The sequence below is a fragment of the Heptranchias perlo genome, chromosome 10 (genome assembly GCF_035084215.1).
Source record: "Heptranchias perlo isolate sHepPer1 chromosome 10, sHepPer1.hap1, whole genome shotgun sequence".
In the NCBI taxonomy this organism is placed as follows: Eukaryota; Metazoa; Chordata; class Chondrichthyes; order Hexanchiformes; family Hexanchidae; genus Heptranchias; species Heptranchias perlo.
The window spans coordinates 42534694-42556759 of record NC_090334.1 but is presented as its reverse complement, the minus strand read 5'-3'; the positions used below and the strand labels follow the sequence as shown (position 1 = coordinate 42556759).

At 40.0% G+C, this 22066-nt stretch overlaps 1 protein-coding gene across 9 annotated transcripts in view; it reads left to right on the top strand.

Moving 5' to 3' along the window:
- Positions 1-2653: 2653 nt before the first annotated feature.
- The window catches only part of arid4a (AT-rich interactive domain 4A), a 96550-nt gene continuing 77137 nt past the window's right edge, over positions 2654-22066 (top strand). For 2 of the 9 annotated variants that reach the window (XM_067991539.1, XM_067991538.1), the window contains exons 1-3: positions 5776-5872; positions 21558-21668; positions 21803-21868. In XM_067991539.1, coding sequence (XP_067847640.1) covers positions 5780-5872; positions 21558-21668; positions 21803-21868 — 270 coding nt within the window. In that variant the 5' untranslated portion in view covers positions 5776-5779. The other 7 variants (XM_067991540.1, XM_067991541.1, XM_067991544.1 and 4 more) reach the window with 7 other exon arrangements.

The window sequence follows — 22066 nt, the reverse complement described above, 5'->3', positions numbered from 1 at the left end:
ATTCTTTCAAAAAAGGGATTATGTTCCCTTGTAGCTCAGTGGACAAATGCATGTGGTGCTCAACAATACAAACCAGGAAAATCCCAGATTTGTTTGCTGGCCTGCACAGAGTAAGGCAATCACATCGAGGTCCCGTTATCCTTCTCAGGTGGATGTAAAAGATCCCATGGCATTTTTTTTTTGAAGAAGAAGAGCAGGAGAGTTCTCCCCAGTGTCCTAGCTAATACTTATCCCTCAACCAATATATCACAAACAGATTATCTGGTAACTGCATAAATTAGCTTCCACGTTTCCTACATTACAACAGTGACTACACTTCAAAAAGTATTTGATTGGCTGTAAAGTGCTTTGGGACATCCTGAGGTTATGAAAGGCACTATGTATATGAACGTCCTTTCTTGCTTGCTTCTGACCTGCAGGCAAGAATTCTCACTCCTGACTGCTATTCAGTAGCCCCTGCTGCAAAGTGCATGAACGGATGGGCTTAGGCTTGATTATGATGCTTCTGCCGGGACATTCATATGAAGAATGACTACTTGGCCAAAATAGCAGAGGAATCAGTGTCCATAGAACTGTACCAAATTATTCTCTTACAGCTTATTTTTTGTTCCCCTTGTCCCCTCAAATTTTTCATCACATGGTTCTCTTTCTTGCTCTTCGGAAGAAAGAACATTCACAGAAACTTGTAACATTATCAATGTGAATCTTGTTACTCAGCACTCACTGTTGTTTTACTGTAACTGATAAGGGGAAGTGGGAGAAACAAAATAACCTGGACAAATATAAGCAACGGAATAAGTACCAGAGAGGCAGAATAGATGAAGGATCTGTATTTAAGGATGTTTTGGTCTGCAAGTGTCTTGCAGCTGAGAAAGGGGTAATGATGTTTTTTGAAAGTGCCTGAGCAAAGAGACCCATTTTCAATGTCTGCAAGCATGGAAGACAGGAGGGGCTATTGAGTGAACAGTTGAGTTGGGTTGGGGCAGGGAACACCAATAGAGTAAGAGGTGGATCCCATGAAAGAGAGGGCAGAAGATGGGAGATAGTTTACACAATAATAGTGGATCAGAGGTAGGGTCGATGAGGAATTGGAAGAGCAGAGAGGCCAGGAGCAGAGGCAGCTGCACAGAATCTCAATCATTGAGATGAAGAAATCCACAAGCTCTTGTACTTGCTATTGTGATGAAGGGACATCTCAATACTAAGTATTAGAGGAGGAGGCAGGTTATTCATGGAGAAAAGAAGCCTTGCATTGTCCTTGCCTTCCAGGATGATCCTGGGGTAGTGGGAGGGTATGGCTGAGGAGACTGAGGCACATTTATCATGGTCAAGCCAGATCTAGCAGTGAATGACTCAACTTAAGGCAGTGAAGATGGGAAATATACCATGGGAAGTCCAGGAATGGGTCATTTGGTGGGAACAAGAGCAAACAGAAGCAAGAGAGCAGTTCAACGATGGCAGAAGAACCATGTTAGGTGAAGGGCCAGAGAAGGAGTTGAAAGTTTGAATGTGAAGCAGTAAGGGAGGTGGGTAAGAACTTTTTTCAGGATCAGATAGTGAGAAGAGTGGAGTGGATAAAGACAGTAAGGGAGATAAGAATATGCTCAGAAACAATCAATGATCAAGGCCTCAGAAAAGGAGAGTCCACAAGATGGTTTTGGGTGTGGGTAAGAGAGTTTGTGAAGAGTGAGGACAGTTTAAAGATTCAGATTCCTTTACATGACCCTTAAGATAGATCCCATAAAAATCTGTACCATAGTGAGTCTTATTAGAGGCTACATTAATTGATGGCTCATTGGGCTGCTTTTTGTACTTTAACAGCTAAGATAGCGATGAAAGGAAGTTATAGATGGCAAGGTACATAAAATTAATAGTTTTTTTAATACATTCACTCATAGTGAAGCACCTTGGGACGTTTTACTTTAAAGGCTCTATATAAATGCAAGTTGTTGTTGTTGAATACTACAGCACAGTAATGCTTTCTTCACGTTGAGTAGGCAGCCACAAGTGAGATTTTATATTCTACTCATCCTTCCATTGCTGCTAAGTTTCCTCAGCGGCCTGCAGTAGTAACAATTCTGCACAACTGACAGCATTAAGCCCCTCGCGCGTGCCGCGTGCACACTATTTACAGCCGCAGCTGTTTCCGGGTACGTAACAACTCGATGACGCACCAATAGCTAAAGACGCCATTGAACCGAACCAACTCCCCAATGACAAGAACAGAAATAGCCTTCATTTGACCTTTTATTTTTACCCTCCACAACCTTTTTTACATTCAGTAACAATCCTCAAACTTACATTAGACAGTACCCTCCTATCCTCGATGAAAAAATGGCGAACAACCCGCCAACTAGCAGCTAAAAGCAAACAATTTCCTGACCCACCTCATCCTCTTCGCTGTCGCCACTGCTTCAACAGGACCTCAAACAGCAAAAATCACCACCAAGATGGCGCCGGAGCGCCTCTCCCTTCTGCGCAGGCGCACGGCTTGAGCGCCGTCTCGGGCTACAGAGCATGCGCACAAGGACGGGGCTGCGCTGCATCCTGGGCCTAAGCCGCCGCTCGGACCCGTTTCCATGTGACCGCGCAGCCAATCAATGAGCGGTGCGGTCGCCTTGCTCAACATTCAGCCAATCGGAGTTCGAGAAGGGCAGGCTCGCTCAACAGCTTGTTATTTCGGTTTTCGCTGGGACCCGGGGAAGTGGACGTTAGCGGTGGATGTGTGTGTGAGTATGCGGCTCCCCAATCGACCCAGCAGCCCTCCACTCCTGTAGCCTTAGTGCAAAAAAAAATTAATAATCTGCCTTTGAATAGCGTTGTGGGCGGAGGTTGATTGGTTTTCGGTTATGGAGCTGAGCTGAGGTGAATCCGCTGGAGCCCTTTCCCCCCTCTCTCGGTTTAAAGTGAACGTAGGTGGGCATTGAATGGCAGTCAGGTCCGACTTCTCTCGTACCCGCCTGTTCACGCATTTTTCTGCTCCCCTTAGACCGGTAGTTCAATTTTTAATCTGTTGGGACAGTGGGAAGATGACTTGTATGTTTACGGCGGTTTCGTGTTTTTTTTTATTCATGTGCAGAACCTCGATCGTCGCGATTTTTGTTAAAGCGCCTTTAGATGTGAGGGGGGACGGGCTGGAAAGGCGGTCCGAGGCAGCAATCCTCTTTTTTTTAACTTCGCCACTGTTTCCCATCGACCTGTTTTAAAGTACTGGCCTCACTTGCTCTTCTCCAGATGGTGCGTTTCTACAATCGTTTCGAACTGCGAAGGAAAAGTCGTGGTAAACGAGCGATTTCTACTCGTAGGGAGGGTGTTGGAGGGGGAGGGTGCGTTTGGCTGTCGATCTATGAGCGAAGAAGGCGACTGATTTGCCGGGACACCTCCATAATTGTACTACAGGATCTGAGCTTGTTGAACTGACATGGTGCAGAAAGCGAGAGAGCAATGGCGACGTGACACAGGATGGAGGAGCAAGCGGGAAGGGGCAGTTAAATTGTCCTCAAAATCCACACTCGGTTTTAATTGTACCTTAATTGATCTCCCAGTAATTTATTTAATAGATTGTATACTAATTTCGTGGGTGTGAACTTTGTAGCTTCCCCTTTATCAGACGAGTAGCGTAGAATGAGGGGGGAAAACGTTATTTACATTTCGTTATGTTGAAAGCTTGTTTCTTTATGTGATATAGAGTTCTTGTATATTGCAGCTTTGATCATCTCCTTTTCTTAACTGCAGTGATCACAACTTCGAGCTGGAAGCACTCACGTAAATAGGACACCCGAAAATGAAGGTAAGTTGTTTGCATTGACTCCATTACTTCTTGACATTGTTTCTCTTTGTCGAGAAGAGTTATGTTAACTATTTTTGTCCACAGTGGTAGTGCTTGAGCGACTCAGGCCGATTAATATTCTTTTTAAGACAATTATTTGAACTGTAGAACAGGTCCAGTAGTAATAATGCTAGTAATGGTGTTTGGAGCACTGTTGTGGTTAATATCTAAAAATAGATATTATACATAACCAATAACTGCCCTTTTGAAGTACACACGAATGGATGAAACTTATGAAAGCATTTTAGATCAAGCAAAAATGTGAAGTACTCAAATTATACTTAGAATGAAAGAGGTTATGGTCAGTTTTAAAAGAAAATAGTGATTTTGTTGAGAAACCTTTCAAACTTTGTTCTAGATTGGGTAAGATGCTGGAGGACTGCTGGTGCCTTTCAAACGGTACCTCACTATGCCCCTGGAAGGAAGAGGAGTACACCTTCAATAATTTCTTCTACATCTATCTTTTACAAATGTATAATTGAAACAGATCAATGTTTGAGGGGTGCTGTCACAATTGTCTTTCGGCATGTGTGCATTGTTTGGATTTCTTTAGGTAGTTTCCAGTTGTAACAGCATCCAGCAAACCTAGATCTGTTTCAGTTTATTAGTTTGTTTGCAAGTAATAAAATAGGTGACAAATGCATTGTTAGAAATATCAATTTGCCAGGACATCAATTCTTTTACAGTGTATAACTCTGCCTAGCTTAGACGCTTATGAAAATATTTGGGTATTTTCAAGAGCATACTTGATATCCGTTTTACATATTTGAAGAAGAGGAGCTTGCATTTATATAGCGTCTTTCACAACTTCAAGGTGTTTTTAAGTGCTTTTCTGTTAATAAAGTACATTTAAAATATAGTCACTGTTGTAATGTAGGGAAACATGACATCCAATTTGCATACAGCACAAACAGCAATGAGATTTAAAAAAACAAAATAATATTTTTAGTGATGTTATTTGAGGGATAAATATTGCCCAGGACACCAGGAGAATGCCCCAGCTCGTCTTTGAACAGTAGGTTCTTTTTCATCCATCTGCGAGGGTAGATGGGGACTTGGGTTAAGTTCTCATCTGAAAGTGCAGCACTCAATCAGCATTGCACATAATAATAAAGGTGGGAATATTTATGTTGTTGAACTGTAAGTGAATATTTTACGATTACTTCTCTAATCTAGTTATTTAAAATAGATTCTAACAAACATAAGTGGCTTATTCTTGACAGGTACGTAGTTATTTTAAATATGGATATTTTGTTAACTGCTGGTGTGTGTGAGTAAACACTCTTGTAACTTCAGACGCAAGATTGGATTGCTATCAAATTTGACAGGTGATTTTCTCTCACCAGCCTCTAAAATCCTTTTGAAAATTGTTGTGCTGGGACTTATCGGCTCAACTAACTGTATCTTACTAGTCTCATTATTTAAGAATAACGTCTACTCTTAATTTTAATTCCTGTGCTGTTTACATTGCTTAATTCAAACTACTGGATAATTGGATTCTTAAAGCAAAAAATGACTTTGAATTAACAGGAGTAGATTGCACATAATTCATATATTCAGAAAACCTAATAAATGGTTCATCTGGCAAAAATACAGTTCTTTAGGGCTTTTAAATTTAATTAGTAATCATATTTTGCTTAGGGGAAGCATAAAATATTAGTAATAATAATTGCTGACTTCTGTCTTTGTTCTGTTTACCAGCATATATCATTGCATTAATGAAGCACTAACTTTTGATAAATGGTTCAATCCCAAGTACAGTTAATATTAAATGTTTGTGATCTGGAAATGCATTGATGAAAGAGTTGTTTTTGTCTGGGAAGAAGGTTATGTGCTTGCTTTGAAACCATTCATGTGTGTTTTTTTTTAAATGCAAGTTTGCAAAGTACTGACAGGAGCGGGACCAGTGAAATCAGCATGCTGGATGCCTGTGCAAAGGTGTGTCCGTAAATGCTAACTTGCCATCCCAGTAACTCAAACTTCATAAGTGAATTCTTCTCATCAGGCATTGGATCCCTATTGATAATGGGTCAGATGACAACTGTAAGTGTTTGGTCTCCAAAAAGCGGGTAGGCATTTTTGTTGAGATATAAATGCATTTTGAAAATGGATTTACATTGTTGTGGAAGAGCCCACAAAAGTAGTGAAGCATTTACAGTTTAATAGCTTTCTTTAGGTAACTTGGTGCATATTCTCAAGTCAATCAGATATTGGGTTAACCCTTGGGCTAGTACTGAAACAATAACTCTTAAGGGCTCTGGAGTGCTTGGCCACCAGCAAGTTACCTCCGGGTGAGTCTTTTTTAAAATAAGTCATGTATAAGGTAAGAAAAATTAAAATGAAGCATAATGTAATTGTTAAAATAGTAAATATTGAATAATTATAATTGAGTAGAAGAGAGGCAGAGCAGAAAAATTTCAGAATTTTTTAAGCTCATGTTAATATTGTAATATTACAGTAATAAGTCCAATCATGACATTTGAGCTAGAATGAAGCTCTGCACGTGAATTAAAATCTGATGGACCAGTCAACAAACAAGTGGGCATGCAATAACAGAAAGGGGAGATTTCTTTTTGTTCAAACACTTGCTGTGAATATATTTGTGTTTCAATAATAAAAGCAAAGGTACTAACAAATGTTGTAACAACAGCCTTTTGTCACATTGCAGCGATTTTCTAAATGGTTTTGACAGCGTTTATTGACACTTTTTTATTGGATGACTTTTTTGAGTGGTTTTTAATTTTCAACTTTAAAAATTGCAGTTTAAATGCGATTTGGAAACACATACATCATTTTTACACGGCCTATAGAGTGCCAGCTTTCACATTAAATCTACTTTCCATTGTTTGGAGTAAATTTTGCTGCTATTTAGTTGACCGTTTTGCTCAGGAAGAAAAGACTAATCCTTTTCTCTCATGTTTTTGTTGGATTACAGACTGACAAAGATTATAGTTGTTAGATTGAAGCCAGACCATGTTGACTGAAGGAGATTGCATTTTTTGAAAGTTTCTTTCACTTTTTAAATCTTGCACTGAAGATTTTGAAAAATAATTTCTAAAATTTCCTTTCATTAAATTACTACTTTAGGCTTTTTATTTAGGTTTCTCTGTAAGCTTCCTCATTTGGGCACCAGTGCCCAAATGAGGAAGCTAGCAATTTGTTTCCAAGTCTCTGTCAATGCAGCTTTGGAGTTGCTGCTCGAAGCATGTCCAGAAGCAGTACTCGTCCAAATTTTCTCTTACCAGGGAAAGGTCTAGGCTCTAGTCAGCAACTTTCCTAGAAATAGGAAATTTGCGGGGATAAACTAGTGCCTTGTGTTTTTGTGGCACTGTCCATCAGTGCGCCAGGCCACTGAGTGAGCAGCTTTTTTTAAAAAAAAAGAATGGTTATGTGAAATTACATTACCTTTGAAGGTGAAATCCTTTCTTGCATAGTTGTATGTGATAGTGATTGCTCAGAGATTTAGATTGAGGCTGCTGGGGGGGGCACTTTGCCCACAGACAGGGAAGGAAGATGGAGAATGAGTGCACAGAACTGGAAACGGGCAACTACTGTGAGTTCTCAGTGTTAAATAGTGCATGACACCATAGGGACTAAAACTGGATGAAATAAAAAATTCATGAATTGATAATATAGCAATTTTATGTGTAGAGGCAAATCAAAATTATTTTGTTTTACTTCAAAATAAATTTAAACTTCAAAATAAACAAATATACAAAAACCAAGTAATAGCAGCAAAGTATACTTTTATGGAGCTATGGCAGGTATATGGAGTTAGGTCACAGATCAGCCACAATTTCATTGAATGTCGGAACAGGCTCGCGGGGCTAAATGGCCTACTTCTGTTCCGATGTTCCTATAAACATGGCTGCAAGGATGCTCAAAAACTTGGAATACAAACAATCATGGTAACAAATATAAATGTTCATGTTAAAATCAGGTGAGGTTACAATCGTGGAAATTGAACACTTAGATGAGGTACCAGAAAGTTGCTGTCACTTGGAGTCATACCCCAGCATGAATGGAGGAGGGGTGAGGGGAGGGAAAACAAAAATTCAGCCTCCATGGGGCTGCAGAACTGCATTTGTGTTTAAAGTTTCCACTGTATTTTGTGTTAGAGGAGGAAATTAAACAAAACATGCTTGTACGGGATGTGAAAGATCCAGGGGTCACTACTTGCGTTAGTTCCAGTCTAATCCTGATGGTAGAACCATTTAGTGCCATGGGTATGAAGAGCAGGGGGTTAATGAATCAGTCAGTTTCTGGGACCATTGGATCTCCAGTGAAAGTTCCAGAAGGCATTGTGTGGGTTCGAAGGAATGGTAATCTCATTCACAGGTTCCTGTATCGTTGAATCTATTGACAGGCCCAGAACATACTCGTTCTAATTTGTCTGATATTTTGTTGTTCTTATCCTTAGAGTTGTAGTTTTGAGTTATACTTCATGCCATGAATTATAATTGAAGGAGGTATGATTTAGCATTATCAGGCTACTGATCTTGGAACCATGCAAGTGCATTCCAGTGTGTGATGAACGTCATCTGATGTTGGCTTACTATTGCGTTGTACACATATTTTAATTTCAGGTTACTTCTGATTAATTTGGGTATGGCAGAATTGATGATAGTGTTTTTTTAATCAAACTTTAAAAAGGTTGTTTTTAAAAATCTAGTTGGAATTGTGTAAATATTTGTTCTCACAAATTTGTGTTCAAATGTCTAAATACAATAGGTCAGGATCCTTCAGGTATAGTCTGCTAGTTGGTTTATTTTATAGTTATATAAGCTGTAAAAATGTACTGCAATTTGAGTTTTTTTTTTAAAGTTATAACTTTCATGTTATAGTTGTTTGAAACAATTTTTGTGATTTATGTTCAGCTTATAAATTGACAGCATAGATGAAATTCAGTTTAGGTGCCCTGCCTTTACAGGTAGAATCATCAACATTTGCAGAGGAATATAATTTACTTTTTATAGGGAGATGAATAAAAACTAAAATAGGAAGAGCATCAAAGTTGCTGTAGGTGACTGATTAGCTTCGTGTAAGTGGAATAGTCTGAAAAATGTCTGGCAAACTTCAGCAGTTAATCTGCATTTGTGAAGTGAAAGTATTTGTGACTGCAGTATCAAATTCAAATCAGATCTCTGATCTCCTTAGGTTAGAACTACCGTTGTAAACTGTAAAGGTTCTTATTACTGTTGTAATAATCATATGATGTATTGCACTTTCATGGCATTGGTCACTATCCTCTCTATTGGGCTAGCTAAAGATAAACCCATCTTCTTTTCTACACTACCAAATGTCTCCTTAAATCCCTTCCCCCTCCACTCTCATATCCAGCAACAAGTGAGATCATCCATTCAGCTGCTTCTGCCCCCATACCCACCAAACCTCCCCCCCCCAACAATCCTGCAACACCCTAGACTCCATTCCCACTAAACTTCCCACCACCCAACTTCCTTTCCTGACCTACATCCTAGCGGACATTGTAAATGGTTTCCTCTCCTCAGATGCTGTTATCCCTCCCTTTCTAACTTGCCCCAAAACCCCCCCCCCCCATCCTCAAAAAAAAAAAAAATAACACTTGACCTCTCTGACTTGCAAGCCAATTCTATTTCCTCTTCATCTTTCCTGCAACTCCATGTTTGAATCTCTCCAATCAGGTTTCCGTTCCTGCCACAGCACTGAAACAGCCCCAACTAAAGTCACAAATGACATGCTCTGTGACATGATGCATTATCTGTTCTCGACCTTTCTGCAGCTTTTGGCTCATTCAACACGCTATCCTCCAGCGTCTTTCTTCCATTGTCCAGCTCAATGAGATTGCTCTCACTTAGTTCTATTCTTGCCTATCTGATCGTAGCTAGAGCATCTCCAGCAGTGGCTTCCCTTCCTGCTCCCATACCATTGCCTCTGTAGTCCCCCAAGGAACTATACTTGGCTTCCTCATCTAAATGCTGCCCTTTGGCGACATCATCTGCAGATATAGGGTCAGCTTACGCATGTATGCTGATAATACCCAGCTCTAGCTCTCCACCATCTTTCTCGACCCCTCCACTCCATCTGTGTAGTCAGACTGCTTGTCTGATATCCAGTCTGATGTGTGCTGCGATTTCCTCTAGTTAAACACTGGGAAGACTGAATCCATCATCCTTGGTCCCCCCCGCCACAAACTTTGTACAGTTACCACCGACCCCATCCCTTTCCGAGACTATTGTCTTGGGATGAACCAGACTGTTTGCAATCTCTGCGTCCTTTCGACCCCGAGCTGAGATTCCAACCCCATATGCTCTCCATCACAAAGAGTGCCTACTTCCCCCTCTAACATCACCTGCCACTGAAACCTTTGTCCGTACCTGCTCTCTTGGCTGACCTTCCATCCTCCATGCTTTGTAACCTTCAGCTTATCCAAAATACCAGAGAGAGCTGGATCGGTTCCTGGCTGGGGCGAAGAACGCGTTATACAAGAGGTAGATACCAAATAATGGGCCATAATTTGCTGTCAAAATAACGGTGAGGCTAATGGCTCTCGCTGTTATTTATGTGCAAATGATACAACAATTTCAGGTGAGGGCAGATGCGTGGTTAAAGACGAATATCCAAAAGTTGCTGTTTGAGTTGCATCACTCTGCTGTTAGCTTCGTGAAAAAGGCATCACGCTGCCTGCCTCACCATTGAAATGCATTGAATGGTGTGACGTTGCTGTATTTGCACAGTAGATATGAACTAAACTCCACAGAAAGTTAAGTCTTGTCCATTTCAGTATAAGTACTCTTTTAACGATAAGTGTTAATTACTGCCAATCAACTTCTCTGACACTGAGATATTACAAGTGTGGAGTCTCATTCCTTAATTGTTGGAGATTTTAAAACTGTTTCAAAAAAAAGTTTTCACTTTTCCTTTCTGTCACTTTTTTTCTCTCTCTCTTAATCCAAGCTTTCTTTCCCTCTCTATTTCTCCTTCTGTACCTGATTTGGCATTGAATTCATCCACTCTAATTAACACTTCCTTCTCAATTCTTGCACTGTTAATTTCACAATACTTCAATCTGATTGGTTAAGGAGATACACAGTTGCTTATCCTGTTCACTCGGGTCCCAGATATCCTGTTTCCCTCGCTGCGACGTTATCAGCTCGCACTTTCAGCAACTTGCCACGCAAAAAATTTAAAAACCTAAACGTGCAAGGGCAAGTCTAACTAATGGTGGACGCTTTTGGATGTCCTGCCACAGCAAATTATGACCCAATATCTGATGGCTAATGTGGCCTCCTGGAGTACTTGAGGGATCGGTGAGGAATATTCTAGATTCTTTTCCTCCTAATTGAACTTGAGTTTTTTTCAATCTGTTTTTGTGTCTCCCAGGCGACTCCATGGCACCGAGTGGGTGAGGAAACTCTTGAAGTGATGCATAAGGCATCACAACTGTGTGGGACAGGGTGGATGGACCAGCTGGTCTTTTCCTATTCAGAAAAGTCTGATGCCTGTATCCTATCTTGCACTAAGTCTCATTCACCTTTCACTTCAGTCAATGCTGACCAGTGTGTCCAATTTAAAATTTTCGTTCTTGTTCATGATCTCACTCCTCCCTATCTCTACAATCTCCTACAGCCCTACAACACTGCCTGAACACTCTGTTCCTCCAACTCTGGACTTTTCCACCCCCCCCCCCCCACCCATTCCTTCGCTCCGTTCTTGGTGGCAGGTGCCATTAGCCATCTGGACCTCATGCTCTGCCGTTCCATACCATAACCTCTCCAGCTCTTCACCTCCCTCTCCTCCTTTAAGACCGTCTTTAAAGCCCACCTCGTTGACCACGCTTTTGGTTACCTCTCCTAATATCTCCTTCTTTGGCTTGCCTTCCATTTTTGCCTGATTATGCTTCTGTTAAATGCCTTAGGACTATAAAAATGCAAGTTGTAGTTTCTACCCATTTGCAGTTAGTGAGTAGAAAATTCAGCCCTTTTTTTCTATTGTCCCACATTGCTATGCTGTCTTAACCTTGCTCCATGTTTACCACAAAACATAATATTGCCCAAAATTAAGTTCATATGTTCAGAAATAAGTTTTACAATACACACAAAACTATACTTTAAAAAAAAATGCTGGCGGTAATTCATTTTGGGGTTCTGTTAATATTCAAAAATTTCATAACTTTCACTGTACTTTATGACTTTAACCAAAATACTCTTGAATTACTGTCTTGTAACTATTTGACACGTACATGATGTTTCAGTAATGTTACTGGCTTTTGGTACTGCTGGTATTGGGGAACTTTTTCCCTCTGTAGAAAAACTGATTAAATTTAGAAAGTACAATCCATAGGCATGTTACAGCATAATCATAGTTTATCTTTTTTTTTAATCCATACTCATGCTATGATTAGGAAAGGGGGGTATTCAAACCACAAATCTCTTCAAATTTTGCATCAAAAGAAAAGAAAGAACTTGCATTTATATAGCAGCTTTCACAACCGCAGGACGTCCCAAAGTGCTTTACTGCCAATGAAGTACTTTTTCTTTTCTTTTTGAAGCGTAGCCACTGTTGTGGTATAGCAAACGCGGCAACCAATTTGAGCACAGCAAAGCCCCACAAACAGCAATGAGATGAGTGACCAGTTAATCTGTTTTAGTGATGTTGGTTTAGGGATAAATATGGGTCAGGATGCCAGGGAGAAACACATCTTCTTCAAATAGTGCCTTGGGATCTTTTGCGTCCACTTGAAAAGGCAGTCAGGACCTCGGTTTAGTGTCTCATCCGAAGGATGGCATCAGTGATATTTTTTGGTTGAGCTGTTTATCTCTTTTCTCTTAGCTTCTTTCTTCTCTTCCCCTATCTGCCCTCAACTATTTCATAGAGTTACAAAGTGTTACAGCAGAAATAGGCCATTTGGTCCATCAAAGCTGCACAGGTGTTTTCCTCCACTTGTGCCGCCTACTTTATTTTCACTCTCCTGGTCACATTCTTCGATATCCCACTTTTTCAAGCAATAATCTAATTATCTTTTTCAATAATTGGCTGTGACAGGGAATTCCAAATTCTAATCTCTCTCTCTCTCTCTCTCTCTCTCTCTCTCTCTCTCTCTCTCTGTAAAAGGAAATGAATACATTTTTCTGATCTCCCTTTTAATGTTTTTTATGATTACCCGAGATTTGTGCACTCGTTACCATCTCACTGACCAGTGGAAACAGTCTATCGCTATCTACTCTATCGTAACCGTTTGTGATCTAGAAAGACATCAATCAGGTCACCCCTGAACCACTTTGACTCCAGTGAAAAAAGCTCTTAATTTCTTGACTCTCTTCATGTCTATAACCCCTCATCTCTGATAACATTCTAGTGAAACCAGACTGCACTTTTCCCATTGTTTATATATCCTTCCTATAATGGGGTGCCCAAAACTATACACAATACTTCAGCTGCAACCTATCTTCAGGTGTTGTATAAGTTCAACATTACCTTCTTGCTTTTGTATCTTACATCTGGATATAAAGCAAAGGGATCCGTTTTATATTTTTACAGCCTTGTGCTGCCACCTTCTTGTGTGTCTATTCATCAAGCTTGTACATGATTGTCTGGGATCAGTTAAACAGAAAATATTTTTGATCTTCTATCTTGTAAGATTAATACAAGGTAAATGGAAATTTCTGTAATTTGTCCCATTAAATTTTAATGGACGAAAGACTCGTACTGCACATTAGGTGTGAATACAGTCAGAAATATTGATCTTTTGGCTTGCTTAGGTAAATTATACAGAAACTTAATGGTATTAAAATGCAGGAAGTTGAAGAATGATAAAGTAAACATTTTCATATTGATGCTGTTCACTATGCTACTGCAGTTGAGGAATGATTTATATAAAAATATTTTCATTTTATTTTCATTTAATGTTGCGATTGGCAAAGTATTTTTGTCAGGGGTTTGTCTTCACAATATTTAAGTCTATCTCCTGATTTTATGCATCTGCAAGCAGGACGAGAAAATGCTTGTTCCAGTGAAAGGTTCATAATAGTCTGTCATAATGAAGTTTAGCTGTAATGTAGGTGCTGTGTGATCTTGTGGGAATATTTCTAATGGCTGCAGCTGGAACTGATTTATTGGGAAAACTTAGTTTTTCTGAAAATCTGCAGTATCTAGTAGTAATTGTGAGAGACTGTTTCATGAATTTGTAATACAGATTTCCAAAATGCTTACATTTTCCAAGCTGCTCAAGGTGTCCTACGATTTTTTAAAAATTTGTTCATGGGATGTGGGTGTCGCTGGCAAGGCCGGCATTTATTGCCCATCCCTAATTACCCTTGAGAAGCTGTTAGTGAGCCGCCGCCTTGAACCGCTGCAGTCCGTGTGGTGAAGGTTCTTCCACAGTCGGGATGGTGTGTGACTTGGAGGGGAACGTGCAGGTGGTGTTGTTCCCATCTGCCTGCTGCCCTTGTCCTTCTAGGTGGTAGAGGTCATGGGTTTGGGAGGTGCTGTTGAAGAAGCCTTAGCAAGTTGCTGCTGTGCATCCTGTGGATGGTACACACTGCAGCTACTGTGCACCAGTGGTGGAGGGAGTGAATGTTTAGGGCGGTGGATGGGATGCCAATCAAGCGGGCTGCTTTATCTTGGATGGTGTCGAGCTTCTTGAGTGTTGTTGGAGCTGCACTCATCCAGGCAAGTGGAGAGTATTCCATCACACTCCTGACTTGTGCCTTTATAGATGGTGGAAAGGCTTTGGGGAGTCAGGAGGTGAATCACTCGCGGCAGAATATCCAGCCTCTGACCTGCTCTTGTAGCCACAGTATTTATGTGGCTGGTCCAGTTAAGTTTCTGGTCAATGGAGTCCCCCAGGATGTTGATGGTGAGGGATTTGGCGATGGTAATGCCGTTGAATGTCAAGGGGATGTTGTTAGATTCTCTCTTGTTGGAGATGGTCATTGCCTGACACTTGTCTGGCGTGAATGTTATTTGCCACTTATCAGCCCAAACCTGGATGTTGTCCAGGTCTTGCTGCATGCAGGCATGGACTGCTTCATTATCTGAGGGGTTGCGAATGGAACTGAACGCTGTGCAATCATCAGCGAACATCCCCATTTCTGACCTTTATGATGGAGGGAAGGTCATTGATGAAGCAGCCGAAGATGGTTGGGCCGAGGACACTGCCCTGAGGAACTCCTGCAACAATGTCCTGGGGCTGAGATGATTGGCCTCCAACAACCACTACCATTACGATTGATTAATTTTGTTTTGATCTTCTGTTTTTACCCAAAGTAAAGAAGATGTCACCACAAAAATGCAAAACTAGTCTCTTCCTTGTATGTCCTGAGTGACTTTAGCTAAGGAATTTGATCCACAAAGTGAATTTTTAAGTTTGAGTTACTGATCTATTATAGAATGATACGGTACAGGAGGCCATTCGGTCCATTGTGCCTTTGTTGGCTCTTTGAAAGAGCTATCCAATTAGTCCCATTCCCCTTTCCCCATAGCCCTACAGGTTTTTCCCTTCAAGTATTTATTCAGTTCCCATTTAAAAATTATTATTGAATCTGCTTCCACTACCCTTTCGGGCAGTGAATTCCAGATCATTACAACTCGCTACGTAAAAAAAATTCGCTTCATCTCGCCTCTGGTTCTTTTGCCAACTACCTTAAATCTGTGTCTTCTGGCTGCTGACTCTTCTGCCACTGGAAACAGTTTCTCCTTATTTACTCTATAAAAACCCATCATGATTTTGAACACCCCTATCAAATCTCCTCTTAACCTTCTCTGCTCTAAGGAGAACATCCCCAGCATCTCCAGTCTCTCCACATAACTGCAGAACCTTATCCGTGGCACCATTCTAGTAAATCTCCTCTGCACCCTCTCCAAGGCCCTGACATCCTTCCTAAAGTGTGGTGCATAGAATTGAACACCATACTCCGGTTGTGGCCCAACCGGTGATTTCTAAAGATTTAGCAAACTTCCTTGCTTTTGTATTCTATGCCTCTGATTATAAAGCCAAGGATCTCGTATGCTTTTTTAATAGCCTTCTCAACTTATGCTGCCACTTTCAAAGATTTGTGTATGTACACCCCTGGGTCTCTCTGTTCTTGCACCCTTTTTAAAATTGTAAAAGGGTGCAAGAACAGAGAGACCCGGGGGTGTACATACACAAATCTTTGAAAGTGGCAGCATAAGTTGAGAAGGCTGTTAAAAAAGCATACGAGATCCTTGGCTTTATAATCAGAGGCATAGAATACAAAAGCAAGGAAGTTTGCTAAATCTTTAGAAATCACCGGTTGGGCCACAACCGGAGTATGGTGTTCAATTCTATGCACCACACTTTAGGAAGGATGTCAGGGCCTTGGAGAGGGTGCAGAGGAGATTTACTAGAATGGTGCCACGGATAAGGTTCTGCAGTTATATTGCCTCTCCTTATTCTTCCAACCAAATTTGATTACTTCACACTTCTCTGCGTTAAATTGCATCTGCCATGTGTCTGCCCATTTCACCAGTCTGCCTGTGTCCTCCTCAAGTCTGTTACTATCCTTCTCATTGTTTACTACATTTCTGTATATGCCTGCAGTGTTCAGGAGATGCACAGTCCCAACTAATTAGTTCATGATTGTTTACTAATGTAGACTGCTAATCAAGTTTTTAAAAAAAAAAATCTTAATAAATGAGCCTCACATCTAAGGTTGACAGTAACTGGCTCTGAATTGAATGTACCTCTCATGATCCTGTATGCTGAAAGGAGAGGGAGAAATTAGAATTCACGTTTCTGTCTATGGAGTGCGAAGATGGGAAAAAGATCAATCAAGTATCCAACTCTTAATTGTTGTCCACTACTCCAGCCAGAATTACATATGTGTAGGTGCTGGATGAAGACAGAATTGGAGAAACTTTTTTACACAGAGGATTGTTAGGCTCTGGAATGCACTACTGGAGTTAGTGATTAAAGCAGACACCATGTTGTCATTTAAGAATAGGTTAGATAGGTGGTGGAAGGAACAGGGGAATAAAGAGAAATGGGAATAGGGCAGGCACATGGGATTAGGACTACTGCTTGTTTAGAGGATCAACACCAGCTTGGTTAGGCCAAACGGCCAATTGCCGTGTTGTAATTTCTGTGCCATTCAATGACCCTAACAGTCAAATAGTCTGTGAACAATCATTGTCATGCCTCATATGTGAAGATTAGCCACTTGCCAAGGTGTAAGGCATACTTTGCTGCCCATAGAGAAGTATTTCAACATGATTTGCCATCTTGAAAAGATGAGGGATAAAGGATAAGTTTGAGGAGAGGAGAGCAATGTGACACAGTTGTTGACTTAACAGTAACTTCTGAGTTTTAAAAGCTGGGATGTTGATATTAAAACAGGGTATTTCACTTCTTTCAAGAAAAGGGTCTGATATTTTGAGACAAGTGAGTAATTTCAAAATTGGTTCTTTGTATTGCATCGTCATTTTCTTCTGTTTCAGCTTTAGCATTTTGTTTTTGTCTCCTCGCTGTCCACCCATGACCACATGTTCATCCATAGTCAAGCCAGTGTTGAATATACATTATGGGATCGCTTGTGTCAATGGCTACCAGATGTCATTTAGGAAAAGTTCACAATCCGCTTTCCATTTCTTGCCCCCACTAAAACCTAGAATATTTTATTTATGTTTGGCTGAGAACTGAAGTCCATTACTTCTCTTCTCCTCCTCTTTCCCCCCCCCCCCGCCCAACCCAAGAAGGAAAAGCTGATGAGTTTGAGTGATCAGCAACTTTAGGACACAAATGCATTTGCTAGCCAAGAGTGGAGTAATCTTATGTAAAACGTCAGGCAGTTTAACTTTTCCCGTCTTCCTTTTAAGATTTTCTTTTTCTACTTTTTCTATGCATAATAATCTATCCCCTAACTGAAAAAGCAGGCTTGCTCCTGGGATGCTAGGTAGGTCCAAGAGCAACAGGTGTTGATTTTTACATTCCCCCCACACCCTCCTTGTGAGGATGTAGCTCCACTGACAATGCAGAGGTAAACCTTAGCGTCACCACTCTGGTATAGTGTTGGTGAATTAATGTGCGGCACTACTGAGTTTTCCTATGAAAAGTTCAGTGAATTGTCAGACGAGGGAATAACTGTTCTTAAATACACTTGTGTATACGTTAGGCTGGCATGCACCACAAACGAGGTAATATATTCTCATCACTTGCAGCTTAAAAAAATACAAACCTAAAATTCAGAGCCATAAAATTGATGCAGTTTCTCATCAAGATTTACAATAGTGTTCTGTTAAACCAGTATTATAGGATTAGTGAATTTTAGGCAGAGGTATAATGTGCCACATCAAAATGTCTGTTTTTCTTTTGAAATATTACTACAAGTTATAAAATGCTTTTGCTAATGTAGTTGTCTGCAGTAGTGTAATCTAATTTTAAAGTGGACATGGCCATTATTATTTAGAAATATAAGAAGTCAATACAAGAATATTAAAGTAGATCATAGATGTGTCAAACAAGAGATAAAATGTATGCTGTTTTTGTTGATTAGGTGGAGGAATGAGCATTGGCTACATTTGGAAAGAATGATTTGTGGCAGTATATTTTGGGTAGTTTGCCGTCTCGCCAGTGTGAAAGTGAGCTGTCACTTTTGAGGCAAATGTTTGATGCAAAAGTTGTGTCTGTCATTTCTGTTTTGTTAGGTTTCTGGTTGATTTAGTCCTTTTTAGTTCATGCAAAATGATTGAGATTCACTGAGTTGAAGATCTCATCCCCCCAAGTTCAACGTTAACTGAAGAAGTGGGCATGGTATGAATATTTTTAGAGTGGTTTAGGAAGTCACTTTTGTGGACTGAAGAGTTGCTTTTATTTAGCAGCTGTCCATAGTGTTTCACTTAAATTATTTCTATTTATCAACTAGCATGTTTAAGGAATAGCAGATGTTTTGTTTTGTTAATTAGGAGTATGTTAGTTCCTAGAACAGAGAGAGAGCCGATATAATTATGTGTTTGATTCACTTTTTTTTGGCAGAAGTTATTTTCTCTTGCTTATATTCAGTAACTAAAGGCTTAGTGCTCAACTGGAAATCGAGGATAGCTGATTCATGTTTTAAAGCACAAGTCCTATACAGAAGTACAAAATCTCTGCGCTTGAAGAATTCCTCAAGCAACTTCAATAGTGCAAGTTATTGATTTACTCAAATAACTAAAAGCATTTTCAATGTTTTATCATAAGTTAATCTGCGTATAACTTAATCTGCCTATAACTTACGTAGGATGTACAGGAAAAGTGTACAATATATAATGAGACTGGAGCGGTGTGTATTTGAGATTCAAGTATGAATTTTGCACCTGTGTCATTTCCAGCATTTTCTTTGTCTTTATATATATAGTGACTGTTAGCAAAAGGCACTAATTCAACCTTGACTAGGATAGGATCTGGTTTTACTCAGATGATCTCTGTAAAAAATAATATTGTCATGTTGTTTCTGCCTTCATGGACCAAGCAGTTTATTTCCATTTTACACCGAGAGGTAGTGTGAAGTACTGATTTCGTGAATCTTTGAGATTCAACAAATTGGGGGCGGTTAATATGACTTTTTTCTCGATCAATCAACATTTGACAAAATTAAACTTGACTATCTGGCTACAAAATATTTATTTAATACTGCACTGTAACTTGGAAAGTTCTTAAAAAAATTTGTTTAAAAAGCACATGGAAGATATCTAATCTAGAGTGTGTTAGATGGAGAACATTAGGTTGTCATTGTCATCTTAACCATGAGCTGTGTTGCCGTGTAACACCTTTCAATGTGGTGTTCCGTAGAGAGTTGAGAAATATGGGTGTCTTTTACATTTCCCCTGTTTGTTTTTCCCATGGTGGATGGCGACAGATTTGTGGCTCATGCCTGTGCATAGTGTGATTTACTCATGTGAAACCTGGATATATTTTACTGTCTGATAAAAGAATGCCATGAACAAGAATTTACATTGAAATAGAATGAGATTGGTTTAAAAAAAAATCAATATTTCATTACTGAATCACATCTGGAATTCCCTCCCTAAACCTCACTGGCTCTCTACCTCACTCTCCTCCTTTAAGATGCTCCTACCTCTTCCTGTCCTAATAACTTCTTATGAGGCTTGGTGTCAAATTTTGTTTGATAGCGCTCCTGTGAAGCACCTTGGGACGTTTTACTGTGTTAAAGGCGCTATATAAATGCAAGTTGTTGTTGTCGTGTTAATAAATAAAGATACCGTGAGCTAACTTGTCTCCTATGACAAATGCGTTACAGTTATGTAAGAATTTATAAATGATCACCATGTACATTAAGTGTTGCTCTACAGATTCCTTGCAGTCCTGTAATGTGTAAGGAATGCTGGAGATGACACTCAAAACAGTGAACTCCCACACAATTGCAAATTTAATGAAGTATACTTTGGGTGGAAAATAAAAACAGAATTCTGCATTGATTGTGTATTATGGGTACTGCTTTGAGACTAGTAGCTGCTTATAAAGATGAAAAGCAGGAGTGCTAAGTTATACTGTTGGCTCTCTACTGCTTCACTTGCACCTAAATGTGGTTACACTTTTAATGTTGGCAAATTGCTGAAGAGAATTAGCTCTTTGACATCAAATAGTATAAAAATGAAGCTTAAAACATTTCTGGATGGTTAACTGACCATTTGGGATCTTTTTAAAGTTTGCTTCTGGCCAATTGCAGTTCTGCAACAGTGCAGTCAAAGTGGTATGAGACTGCCTTGTGGAGGAAATATTATTATGCACATTATGATAAGGGAATAATTATCTGGATCACAACTGTTGTGTAGTGAAGTGAATGGGAATACAATACAGTCTTTCCACTTGATCCTTTTCTTTTCTCTCCTGAAGACATGCTGGGTATGGTTCCGTGGGTTTCAGCGGCCCTATAGTACCTTGCTCCAGCTGTCATTCTTTGTGTGAGCCTGGACATTGGTGTCAGCAGGTGATTTGTCCATTTGAAAGTGTGACAAAATCTGTGTCACTATATAAAGGTGGATAGAGGCAGAACTAGTTTAAAAATATAAATGAATATATTGTGCTTATAATGTGAAGTGAAGGGTGGGGAAGATTGAAATGGCCACCTGACATGTCTGATTTCGAGAAGGTGGCTTTTGTTTTTGACTTCCATACAATATTACTGTGCTAATTAAGCCAAGAAGATCTTGTTTGGATGGTGTGAACAGCACTCGTCTGTGGATCATTCAGCCTGGAAGTGGGGCTGTCAGAGGAAACATTAAGTCACGAAAAAACATTCCAGACAGTGTAGAGTTTTGAAATGCCATAAAACTACACTGATAGCAGCAAGTTATGTTTCTGTCAGAGGGCATCACAAATTCTCTTTTCATCTAGTGTATATAGCAGTTAGGAATATTTTCCCCTCTCTGTATAAAACGTTTATACTTTTCAACAACCAGAGCAGGAACTATGCGTTTTCTTTCTCCTGCTCCCATTTCCTGGTTCAAGTCTGAGAGCACTGAAAACAGTTGTTATGCGCAGGTCTTCCCTCCGTTGCCTTAGTTAACAGCAGGGACCAGACCTAGGATCTTTCTACAGCTCAGTTTCACATTAATCAGTGCATTGACCTATGGAATTGTCAGTGGAAACCAGTACACTAGAATTCTACGTTTGGACCCATTTTGTATTTTCCACATTCCACTTTGTTGGAATTGCTTTGGCTTAATTTATCACTTGTGATTGATATAGATTACTTCCCCTATAAATACAGTTTTTTTTTGTGATTCACAGGCAGCTGATGAGCCTGCCTATCTCACAGTGGGGACGGATGTTAGTGCCAAGTACCGTGGTGCCTTCTGTGAGGCAAAGATTAAGACCGTGAAGCGACTGGTAAAGGTCAAGGTATGTTGTTTGCTGTTCATCAGAAACCCATTCTTTGCTCAGCTACTTTTGGCTTGTATTTCTACTACAATATCTTATTGAAGGGTAATTTCCAGTATGCTAAGTCGACTTTTGGTATCTGTCATGTTGTTTAGGTGATCTTTAAGCATGACAATTCTACACAAGTTGTCCAGGATGACCAAGTAAAAGGCCCATTAAGGGTACGTATGACTTTTTACTGATATGCTTGAATTCCTTCAGTAATAGTTAAAGCTTGCATTTGTGTAGAAATGTACCCATCACCAAGACCATCTCTTCCCACTTCTGTAACATTGACTGCCTCTATCCATATCTCACTCCCCCTGCTGCTGAAATCCTCATCTAAACCTTCTCAAATGTGTTCCTTGGCAGTCTCCCAA